This window comes from Glycine soja, chromosome 12 (assembly GCF_004193775.1).
Source record: "Glycine soja cultivar W05 chromosome 12, ASM419377v2, whole genome shotgun sequence".
Classification (NCBI taxonomy): domain Eukaryota; kingdom Viridiplantae; phylum Streptophyta; class Magnoliopsida; order Fabales; family Fabaceae; genus Glycine; species Glycine soja.
Window position 1 is genome coordinate 37,663,963 of NC_041013.1, and position 12,738 is coordinate 37,676,700.

A 12,738-nucleotide genomic window follows, 5' to 3' on the forward strand; every position below is an offset into this window, starting at 1 on the left:
TAATATATAGAAAAATATACAAAAATTAATTAATAAAAAAATATATGATTCATAAATGGTTAATTCCCTGAATCAAAGTGATGCCAACTCCTAATTTTTCAGTTTTTATTTTTTAACACTGGTCTGTTTTTCTGTTGAAAAAAACACTGGTCTATTTTGTGTGTGTGTGTGTGTGTGATGAGAGGATTTAATTTTATATATGATTGATGATATCACAAAATATTTGCTATTTTCTTTAAGCATTTCTGATGTACTACTTCTTAAAATTAAGTTGATAACATATCGTTTTCTCAGCGAATGTGAAGTATGATTGCATTTTTAAGCATCGCCAACCTATCACTTTTTAAGACTGAGGTTCAACCACAAAAGGTGGCACCAGTAACCAGTTTTACTCCAAATCAACCTCACCTTCCATAACTAGAGAACAAAAAGAAAAAAACATTATTGAATCATTGTATTTTTTATTTTTATAATTGAACCATTTTATTTGTAGCTTAGTATTTGTAGTTTGGATATAGTCCATCCATTATATAATATTAAATCCTGTCTTCTTATTATTTTAGTATTTAATACAAATAAACAATACTTCGGCTATTTGAATACACATGGTCAACAAGCTTGCAGTGGAAACCAGCTCAAGCCTTTCAGATTTAAATATTAAGTTAGTTATTTTAACAAAAATTGATCCTCCACCAAATAACTTTCTTCGTCCCTAGTTTAATAGTTTTCACTCTTGCACGAGAGTCGAGAGTTTTTGGCCATATTTAAAAAAAATGTCTTAATAAGTATTTATGAAAAAAAACAAGATAAAATAAGTTAAATTTTTTATGTATAAATAATTTATAAAATCTCTCTCATTTAATTTATCTAAAATTTAATTTTAAAAAATATTTTATTTTATCTTTTTATTTTCTTCTTTTATAAGTTTTTTTTTTTTTGTAAATTATCTAAACAAAATCTCAATATAAATCAATTTGGGTTGCTGAGCACACTTAAGTTTTTTTTTTTTTTTAAAAAAAAAGAATTCTGGCTTTGCCCATTTATGGGCAATAATGCTGACACAGTTCCAGAATGAAAGTTGTAGGGGCATTTTTTCATCACCTCAAAAAATTTCTACTGACATCCTTTCCAGTAAAGAAAGGATAATTCGGAATGCAAAGGATGTCTACAAATTTTTTTTGGAGTGGAAGAAGTTTTAGCCTAATTGTAGTGGTTTTGGAGATATGGGCAATGCTTAGGTTCACTGTCAAATTAGTTTCATTGTCTTAAGGGTCAACCGGAAAACAAATGAGCCAGTATTTTTACTTCTGAAGTTGATAGTTGTAATTTGTTTTTTAAATGTTAAGTATCATGAATAACCTGGGACAAATCAGCAACAAGACAACAAAGTAAAGTGGCCCGTAGGCATAGTAAATAGTGATGGGTGGTTTGTTTTGTTAAAATAAAGACTAAACAATACATGCATTTTTTATTTAGTATAAATTTTACAAAATAAAAAATACATGTATAGTAAAAAAATTATGCATGTGTTTCTTGAGGTTTAAAAAATTATATAATTTTTTCTATTTTAAAAATTTATACAAACTTCTAAAATATTGTTTAAACATTTAATTGTCATGTGCTTTGATAATTCTAATTAGAAAATGCTTGAATATATTTTTCATCTTCACAAATATAAAAATTTTGGATTTTGCCATTGTAAAAAAAATTTGCAAAAAATAAATTTGTTACATTTTGACTCAGAGCTAGGTTCAGATTAATTGTAGAAAGTGTATGTTCTTTTAATTTTTTTTACATTATTTATATATATAATCAATATAGAAAACATTTTAACCTACTTGTAAGCTATTGAAGAAATAAGTGTAAGGTTTTTTTTACTTTTTTATATCAATTATACATATAACTGATATAAAATAATGTTTTATACATTGGTTATACATATAAATGATGTAAAAAAATTGAAAAAAAACTAATATTTTTCTATAACTACATACATGCATATAGGTACCCAAATCTAGTTTTGAGCAAAAAAAGTAATAAATTTAAATTTTAAGAGGATAAAATATAGATAAAAAAAAATTTGTAGTGACCAACGGATTGAGTCTTAAAAGGAAAAAGGAAAAATTCAGGTTGAACAAAGTAGTTAGCCTTCATAGCTAGATTGCAATCAAATGTTTACACTAACAAGGAAATATAAGAGCACAAAGAATCTGGCTCCAGAAAATTGTGGTCACCTAGGATAGTAGTCTCTATGACTTCGAAATTCTAACTAACAACTACCCTCTACACAAACTTCCATCATCATCATCATCTAAATCACCATTGGATTTGACAAAGTGAGGACTAATGTAGCTGTTCACTTTCCCAGCTTAGCTTAGAGACAACTCTTTCATGTTGTGGGAAATATTCCTAAAAGGGTAAACCAAATCTCATCAGTGAAAGAATGAAAGCTAGTTAAAGAAAGAAATATGAAGGAGAAGACTCAACTACTTAAGGCTAAGTAGAAGAAATAAGAGATAACAACAATTACTTACCTCCATCTCTTTGACAAGCTCTTTTGGTGTTGGGGCAGATACAATTATATGGCGAGCAGTGGGGCTGATGAAGCCTTCCTCCACCGCTTTGTCAATAAAAGACAAAAAGGTATTGTAGTATCCATCAACATTCAGCAATCCCACCTTTCAAAACCAACACTTTGGTTTATACATTTGTATGCCATAAAAGTGTAATAGGCACCAATGTTCATAATTATGGTTCTAGGATGCAATGGAAATTTAATTTAGCTTTTTTTTTAAGGGGAAAATAACTTTGGAACATAAAGAGTTTACCGGTTTATCATGGATGCCAAGTTGAGCCCATGTTATCACCTCAAGGAGTTCTTCAAGTGTCCCATAGCCACCTTTATGAATTATGCACATAAAGGGTATATATTACTAGCTATTAGTATTACCATTACAGGCTGTGTTTTTTTTTTTTTGTCATTCATTAGAGACTTCAAAAGATGATTTGTGAATAGGTTTCAAAATTACAAGATAAAGCAAATGCTTGTTACAACATATATAGGGATGTTTGTCATTATATCTGCTTCGGTTACATGTTGTTGAAGGAATTTAATAATTATATTTTGTTTACCTTTTTCTACACATGCATATTTTCCTTTTATTTTCACTAACATGGCCAAAAGAATAATATCGGAAACCTCCCAATAATCTTGTTTAATTTTTTTACAAAAGACTAGAAACTTTTGATTTGGATATGCCATCAGAAATAGATCAGTATGAACTATCCCGTTGTGCTTAAACTCAACAATCATCTGTGTTTTTTTTTTTGGGGGTGGGTGGAGGGGGTGTTCAATAAGAAGAGAGAAAACTGCTCAAATCATGGGTCCCTAGTTCATTGGGCTTTTTTTTCTTATATTGCAGCTAAGTTCCAAAAACACACGCAAAAATTACTTGGGCCTTCTTATATTTTACTTTATGTATTATTTTAAAAGCAACATCCGTAAAACCTATTCACCAAAAAACAAAACATCTAATCTATAAAAGGTCAAATTGCATTTATATCCTCTAATGTGTAACAAAATTTTACCCGATAATCATTTTTTTACCTTACAAATGCCTCCTTTAATTATATAACAAAGTAATACCATATACCATTGCCATTAACATAATCTTTTTCTGTTTTTTATGGAAATTATATGTATTAAATTAAGGTGATCAAAATAATGCCTAAAAAAATATCGAGTGTAATTTCATTAAACTTTGAGAAAGATGCGAGTGTAATTCATATTTTATAAAATGGTAGTCGAAAACCTGAAATAACTTTTTTTATCATACATGTCATTTAAAAACATGGGATAATTCTTGTTACACATGGTGTATACAAGGTTTGGGGCATGCACTAAGTTAGTGCGTACCTGATATTAGATATTTTTAAACGTTAATCTCTTATTGGAAATTTGTCATGTGAGGACTGATGCACAATCGAAGCGATGCATCACGCAAGTTAAAAAAATCTATTGACAATGAATGGATTTTTTCTATACTCCATTTTTTGTAGAAGTTTTATTTTACTTTATTTTATGTAAGGATCCACTGCAATAAGAAAAATAAATTGTATTTTATGAGATTCAAACTTATTTGATTTAATAAATGTTCGTTAACATTTTTTTTTTGCAGAAATAGTCATTTTTAAATTAATAAAATTAAACAACTATTTTCATAGAATAAATTGAATGATTCGTGACCTTGCAAAGTTATTCTAATAATAAAATAAAAAAGTTTATTTTATGCCCAATAAAAATGTTTTCGTATTCCAACACACTATGATTTGGAATTGACTAGTCACATGTACAAATTGGTATCGTGTAACACTATCAAGAAGAAATAATTATCTTTCGTCAAAAAAGAAAAAGAAGTAATCGTACACGGCAACATGTTTAATTTAAGCATAAATTTTTTATTTGAATATAATAGAGACATATATAATAATGGTTAATTTTTAAAAAAAAGTGGATTTAATTTTTATAATTTTCAAATTTATTTTTTTAGTTTCTATAATTAATAAGTAAATTTTTAAAATTAATATTTTAATTTCTTTTTTTGTGTTGAAATTTTTTAACTAGCAAAGTTAAAAAAAATTTAACAGAAATCTTTTGAAAAATTAAAATATAAATATGAGGGACTAAAAACTCCATTCATTAAATTTTATGAACTAAAAAATTTATTTATTAACTATAAAAACTAAAAAAGATAAATTTAAAAATTATAGAGATTAAATGTGTAATTAAATCTTAAAAAAATTAAAGCATGATATTATTTGGTAGAGTATTTTTTATTTTCTATAAGAAATATATAATCTCACTCGAGTGTAGTGTTGTCCACATTAACTCTCATGTAGGTCTAATGGTTTTGTCTTTAAAGAAAGAAGGGTGTTTAAATTTTTTAACTTCAATTCTGGTAAGACGTGAGACACTTTTAGTATACTAGAATAACACCTCCCAATAAAGGTAAAGAGGCTAGAAGCTCTTGCGGTATTGCAGCTCACATGTATGGCTTAGCCTTCCTAGTGTCAATGTTCTAAACTCGCGTCCTTCATATTATTAGGCTTACACATTTAAGGTATTGTGCCTTTTATTTATTTTACTTTCATGCACAATTTTGTCCTTAAAATAATTTAGATGATTTTAAAAAAGTTTTTATAAATTATTCTTAGCCTCAATTCTTATACATGATATTTTTTTAACGGAACAAATTTCTTAATACCCTTGACAAACCATTAATATTGAATCACAGTCACAGGTGCATGATGTTAATTGCAATTGTTAATATAATTAAGATTAAGAAGAAATAATGGTGGAAGCATGCATAAATGTATTGTTGTACGAACCGGGTAAGGCAATGAAGGCATCAGAGCGCTTAGCCATCTCAGCTTTCCTTTGGTGCATGTTTGCTACTGCCTTCACTTCCCCCACTGTTTCTCCAGTGAGCTGCAACCCAAATGATAATAACTCAAACAAAAACAGCTTCATAGTAAAGTAGAAACAGCTTTTGCGCGTGTGAGAGAGAAGAGTGAAAATTGCTACAATACAATATCAATACTACAATACAATACATGCCACGGAATATTAGGAAGCTAGGGAGGGAGAGGGAACGGTGCAATGATAGGTTTTCAATTTATTGACAAACGTTATATAACCTTATATATTGTTAGTTTTCATTATAAAAGAAATAAAAATTACAATTTTTTTTAACCATTCAATTAACCTTATATATTTATATTGCAATGATAAATATTACAGTCTTGTTAGAAGTGGGCTCTATTGGAAATCATGTTACCACCCTTTTTCTCCTCGGGCCAAGAATCCAAATATGTGCAAGAGAAAAGTCATCAACAAAACTCTCTTACTTTCTCAATCATACCAATTTAATTTAAAATGCCACCAGAATCTAAAGTGGCTATATGGAATTAGGAGAGAAGGACAAAATGGTTCAGAAGGGAAGACCCCAGATTGCCAGGTGTATTCATGGATAATAAATAAATAAAATGTGACTTGTTTGTGAGTGAGCTCAATATACTAGTTCCACTCACTTGGAACCGCACATGAATCACAAAAAAGGACAAGTGTGAAGCTCAGATATTGGGATAACAAAAGTATGGTGGAAATTCACTTGGATGCCAAAGGATTGGAACAAGGGCATTTATATTGTGCTAAGATAGGGAAAAACATGTAGATAATTCTGTGTGTCCCCCTGCATATGTGTTTGGTCTTTCTTTTTATTTCCAATGAAATGCTTCCAAAACACCTTAACATTACCTCTCTTGGCATAAGTGTCTTGGGAATAACTCTGCACACAAAAGCAAGACAAAAATTAGTTGACTTCAACAAATTAAATATATACATAACATGAGACCACACGAAGAAGATGCTTACCCAGTTACATGGCGACCACCCTCGTAAACAGCCTGAGAAATCAACCCCATCAAACCAATGCTGCCCCCTCCATATACTAGATCAATATTTCTTGACACCTTTTCAATACCAAACAATATCTGTCAATAACTCCAATTCCGTGAACCTAAGAAAAGTATATGGACAAAAGTACTAAAAAATGGACAAATTCGTGAAAAGGTATAGAAGTTGAAATGAAAACTAGTTTAGAAGATACAAGTTGACTATAATGGACTGTAAAATTCTATTATAGTAGTAAAAAGGTGTAAGCTTAGAAAAATTGAAAATTGAAAACAAACGTTAGAAAACAAAAGTAAGACAAATCAAACAGAGAGGAAAGAAAAATTGACGTAATTCAAAGTCATCAATTGTCCCCAAAGATAAAATAAGAAAAAAGAATCTTAAAGCAGCACAAGAGAAGAAATCCAATTTATGGGAAGAAAAGTTAGATGGCATTAGAAAACAATAGTATTTGTATGAGTGGAATTGGTCCAAAAGGCTGCAGAAGAAATAAGAGAGTGAGGGGGGGGGGCATTACCAATTCTCTTCCAAGCTCAATAGCAGCGTCCTTATAACTAGTTTTGTTCCCTGGACTACTGCCACAGAAGACACAAATCCTCTTGAACTTGGATTGCTTCATCTCTGTTTCTTTCTCCATCTTTCTCTCTCTCTCTCTCTCTTGTTTTTTTTTTCCTCACACACAGGAACAGCTTCTATGTCCCGCACTGAACAAAATGGATTAGCAGTTGATGGTGTAAACGCGCGCCTATGCTATATATATATAACGGCAACACTTGCACACGTCCTCACCCCATCACCGATAATGAAGCTGACTCACACAACTTGTACGTAGAGACTGATCAGGGAGACTTGATCCAATGATGTGTGTGTGTTCTACTTTACCATGGTCCCCTCTACATCACCAAAGAAAGAAAAGAAAAAAAAATATAAAAATTAAAACAATCGGTGGTCGTATGTGAAGATCAAGCGGCTTGTATTAAGTGACTTAAGATTTAAATCTTTATTTTAAATATGAAATAAACTATGGTGTTGAAAGGAAAATACTTGTGTACGTGGGTTCATGATCTCTTACAAATATTAGTCTTTATTTATGACAAAAACTATTTTGTACCAATATTAATTTCAGAAAAAAAGAGTAAAATCATTGAGCTAGCTTGTGCCTTTATTTTATTTACTTATTTTCATAAATAAAAAAGTGTTTTCCGGGACATAGGAATGGATGCCCTACTTTTGTGATTCAAATTTCAATGACTAATGACACCACCAACAAAGCCGTTAAGGACATCCTAGAATTTTCAAATGTCAGTTTCAAGTGAAGCACACATAATTATCCGAGGCCCTTCAATTGAGGCATTGCCGGGCAGTCTAGTACCTTGAGATGTTACTTCTTGTGTATGCTAGACACAGCGTAAATTGACCCAAATATTGGGTATTATTTAACTTTGTCATAAGTCTATTAGATAGATCATATATATATTCTTGTAAATCTTCAACACAGTTTGGAATGCACTGTTTGTGATGAGCTCGTGAAAACCCTTGTCCCGCTCCACCGTTCTTGCCTTCACATTTTCAATTCTGTTGTGACTAACCAAATCATAGGCATCTTCATCTGGGTTGGCTTCTAAATTCTAATCGTGTCCACCCACCAACTCCTATTGTAATCTATCCCTCTCACACAGTTCCTTCTAATTTTGTTAAAACAATCAAGTTATTATTAAGATATCCAAGTCTTGTAGACACACAGTGGTGTCATTTACCAATTGCCAATTACATAGTATGTACATCATATATATGATGCCATAGATTATAATGTGAGATATTAAAGTTCGATAAGTTTTACATGTAAGTTTTCATTCGCATATATGGTGGCCCATCACCCAGATTGTAATGCATGTGCCCTCGGACTCTTTCATTCACTGGACAAACTTGATCCATGACTAGGAAACATGCATTGCTTTTTATCCATCAGAATTATTATGTTAATTAGACAGAGTATAAGCCACTCACCTCCATTTTATTTTCTATCGTAAGTAGGTTAATCTTGCTTGTCCCTATATTTTTCATACTCTCTACTGTGCTGCATTTCATTGCTTTGCTACCAGTAATTAATTATTAATATACAATTAGTTTTTTCTTTCTTTCAAGAGATAATCTTTTTTTAAAGCGAAAACATTTATAAATGTTTATAATATAGTGTAGCTGCCAATAAAGATTAGTTGATCATAAAGATCCGATTCATATTTGACAAGAATATAAGTTGAATCTTGTTAATAAATAATTTATAAATATTTCTATAATTTTTTTTTTAATTTTAAAGTCTATTTTAACTCTTGAACTTAATGAATTATTAGAATTAAACTCACCTAAACTTTTATGTAAAAAAAAAAAACAATAGTACAACTAAATTTTCTAACATAGTTTGTGTGTATATATATTGCTTAAAAAAATTAAACATGTAGAATGGTCTATAAACCATACAAGAAGTATTTTGAATTATTATGTGTGAATTTATACTAAATTATTATTAGAGATTTTAAAAATCAATTTAATTTGTTTTGATTGTTACATCTCCTGCCGTCCAGCATACCCATTTGGTCTGGACAAACATATGCCATCCTTAAGGACACTTTTCACATGCATAAGGTTAACAAATTGCAGGGATCGATGTATTGCCTCAAAATTAATCCCTTGCTTAGTATCCAGACACAAGTTTCTAATAAAAACAGTTTATTAACCCAGTTGGCCTGTAAGATGGACTAATTTAAACTTCAAGTTTGGATGGTTTTGGTGAATTCATCCGTGCAATAATAGATGTTGAGCAGAGGACAAATAGTGAATGTGTACCTCGCTGACACCAATGTAGCTTTAGGATAGGTAAGAACAAGCATGTGCCATTCACTAACAGCCATCCTTTGAGAAGAAAATTATGACAATTGGTCAGAGTCCTATTGGAAAGAAACATCTCCAAGGCCAATAAGAACTCGACGCATATAAAACCATAATCAAATTGGTTTCACCAAATTTGGAAACGTTTAATCTGTCACAGACTCGAGTTTGATGTTAACCTTTCTGTCTCCTTCTCATATTACAACCAGCCAAATTTTTTTGACTATGTTAATCGACTAGTAATAAAGTACGCGTATCCCATATCTTCTCAGATAAGATGTGTGGCATTATGTTGGCAAACAATGCGATTAGCCTACACTTTCTTTATCCTTTGTTGGGGAAAGCATTACATTATGTTTTTATCACGGGGTTGTCATTAATTTAATGCTCTATGTTTTGGAATTAAACTTGACTTTGCATCAAACTTATTTGTAAATAAACCATTATTCTAACCTGAATTGCTGAATTTTATTATATTTAAGTCTAAATTAAGATTTAAGTTATATTTGTTAAATAAAGGTTAAGTATTTTTTAGTCTTTTAAATTTGAGTTTTTTTAAGTCTTTCAAATTTTATTTTTTAAATTCATAAAATATTGTTTCCATTTTTTTTACAAAGTACGAGTCAAATATAAAATAAGAGTTTCATAATTTATGATAACTTTTAACTATTAAAATTTGATTTTCTATTTATATTTTAAAGTACACTTCTAATGATTAAAAAACATCATAATCAAGTTAGTAAAAAAAATTACAAATTTATTAACCACTTTAAAAATTACTTTAATTTTTTTATTGACTTGATTCTACTAGTTTCAAATTACTTTAAAAATTATACTTTAAAATATAAAATAGAAAATCAAATTTTAACGGTAAAAATTTAAAAAATTATGAATATCTTATTTTCTATTTGATTCACTTTGCAAAAATACTAAAAAGAGTATTTTGTGAATTACATGAAATAAAAAGAAAATAATTCATATTTGATGGACTAAAAACACCTTTAAACCTTAAATAAATAGCACCAATTTTTTTAATTTTATTTAATTAAAAAGAGAAATTTCAAATTAATCATTCAAAAAGATTTCAATTTATTAGATAAATTTATTTAAATCAATATAAAATAACAACAATAAAAAATAATAATGATAATCGTTCCGTCTATTAATTCAAAACATCTTCTTTATGAATTTAAGTCCACTAATTATATCCATTAATTCACAAATTTTCTTTGGTGGAGGCAAGCTGTGTTAACACTTCTCTTTGCCCTTTTTGCAGGAGTTTCAATTCCAAGGAGACATCATCTCGTGCATTTGCAAGCAAATGAATCATTGAGTTCCTTCCTCAACTAAATGGTGGGAATCCTACTCAAATAATCATCCACGTACTAGCTAGTTAATAACCCAAATACATCCCCTTTCCATTCTCTTTATTCATTTCATGTTATTTCTCCTCATGCTTTGTAGATTTGTCGGTGCAGATTCATGAAATTGCATCTCTTTATATAGTACATTAGTGTACAAGGTATCCATGCTAGGTCCAAGATTGTTCACGTTTAAGGACACAGAACCTAGTTGGTTAGCTTCTGGGGTTGTGCCACAAATGAATAAAACAGTAATCGCATATAGCATATTCCTAACAATCCCTCTTAATACTTTATACAAAAAAATTGTGTTAAACAGAAAACAAGTAAAATGATAATGCTAGCTTTAGGTAATTACATATTCTGGACAGAAAACTGGAAAATATGATTGCAGAGGTAAATTCAATTAAGTCAGCATTCTGTCATATTCGTAAGAGATTAGTTGCCTTTTTGGATAAGGCACACTTCTTTTTCATCATATCGTTCAAGCAACGCAAGTATTGCTACTGTTTTAGCTAATATTCCATGCATACTACTACCCTTTCCAGAGCATGTGATAGAAAATGGGCTCACTTCATTTGTTAATCAAACAGAACTTGCCTATTTGTAAGGAACTCAAAGGACTGTAGTGATGCAAAAGTATGTCTAACTAAAAACATGTCGAATTTTTACTTTTTTTTATGGTTTTGTATATTAACCACTAATTAATTTTATCGTATTGAGTTAAATTAATTTTAAACTCAAATTCGAAAATAAATATTAGAATTTAATACAATGATTTTTTTTCTTTCTGTTTTTAAGTTTATGATGAGGTTGATTCCAGCCAACATGTTTAATTATATAATTTTTATCTCATAAGTTAGTTTTTATGATTAAATAAGGGTTAGACCTAAATTTGAAGATTTGCATCTAATAAAAAATTATTTATTTGTATTTGCTTAATTATTACTCTAACAACACCTGATAACAGATTCCAAATAGTAAGCCCCACATCAAAGTAAAAAAATAAATACAAAGTCAAAGGTTCTATATCAATGAGAATTATTTGATAATTCAATTAACCAAGTCTAAACTTATAAAGGGGGATCAGATGTGGGCCAAGAAGAGTAGACTCATTGACGAGGAAACGTAGTGGTTGTCAACTTCGTTAATAAACAAATAGTAGTACAGTACTCCGTGAACCACACCGACTTCACATCTGTCCTTCGAGGAATGTGTGTCACATAATTTTCTTTCTTGCTTGCAGGGTCACTTCTCTCTCAATCAACGTCTGAGCAAAGCTTCCAGTAACAAACTTCGCCATTTATTGGTGAATGCTGAATATATATGGTGGGAGAAACAAAGTTGTATGCGTAATTATATAATTAGAGGTGGCTTTGCAACTTTGTCTTCTGATTAATTATATTATATTATAAATAATTAGAGGTGACTTTTGCTGGCTCAGTGGTTCTCCATAGGCCATAGCCCATAGCCCATATTGTTTCCAAATTAAGTAAAAGTTTTCATTTTTGTTTGATAGTGTAATAGAGGGCAACAATTCAGAGAAAAAAATGACAAATTTATAACCATTGATTGAAAAGTTAATCAATTGACATTATAATTAAATACATATATACATATACATAACTACTACGGTTGGTACATTTTGTAAAAAAAAACTAAAATTAACGAGGATCGGCCAAGTGATGAAATAAATTGGAGTAAATGCATGGAATCTTTGTACTTGTACACCAAAAAACATGTGTATTACATGAATTAAAGTTATAATTTATAAATGTTTTATACTATTATGATTTTTAATATACTGTCAAATTTTTTTAATTAAACAATTTTATATTCACCCATGTTTTAAATATGTTTAAATTATATAAATGTGTATTTTTTAAAAAATATTATATTTATAAATATATTCATATTTGCATATAACTTATATATATATATACTACTACAAAAAGCATTTGTTACGACGTTACTTTTATGTTGTTTGATAAAAAATTGACTTAGAAAGAACACACACAT

At 29.6% G+C, this 12,738-nt stretch overlaps 1 protein-coding gene across 1 annotated transcript; it reads right to left on the reverse strand.

The window, feature by feature from the left end:
• Positions 1–2,097: 2,097 nt before the first annotated feature.
• Positions 2,098–7,207, reverse strand: LOC114378247 (cytokinin riboside 5'-monophosphate phosphoribohydrolase LOG1-like). Its single transcript, XM_028336808.1, has 7 exons — positions 6,990–7,207; positions 6,434–6,531; positions 6,317–6,347; positions 5,389–5,488; positions 2,829–2,899; positions 2,535–2,678; positions 2,098–2,409 (listed from the first exon to the last, which is right to left on the reverse strand). Exons 1-7 carry the CDS (start codon positions 7,107–7,109, stop codon positions 2,344–2,346), a joined length of 630 nt encoding a protein of 209 aa, XP_028192609.1. The 5' UTR covers positions 7,110–7,207; the 3' UTR covers positions 2,098–2,343.
• Positions 7,208–12,738: the final 5,531 nt, after the last annotated feature.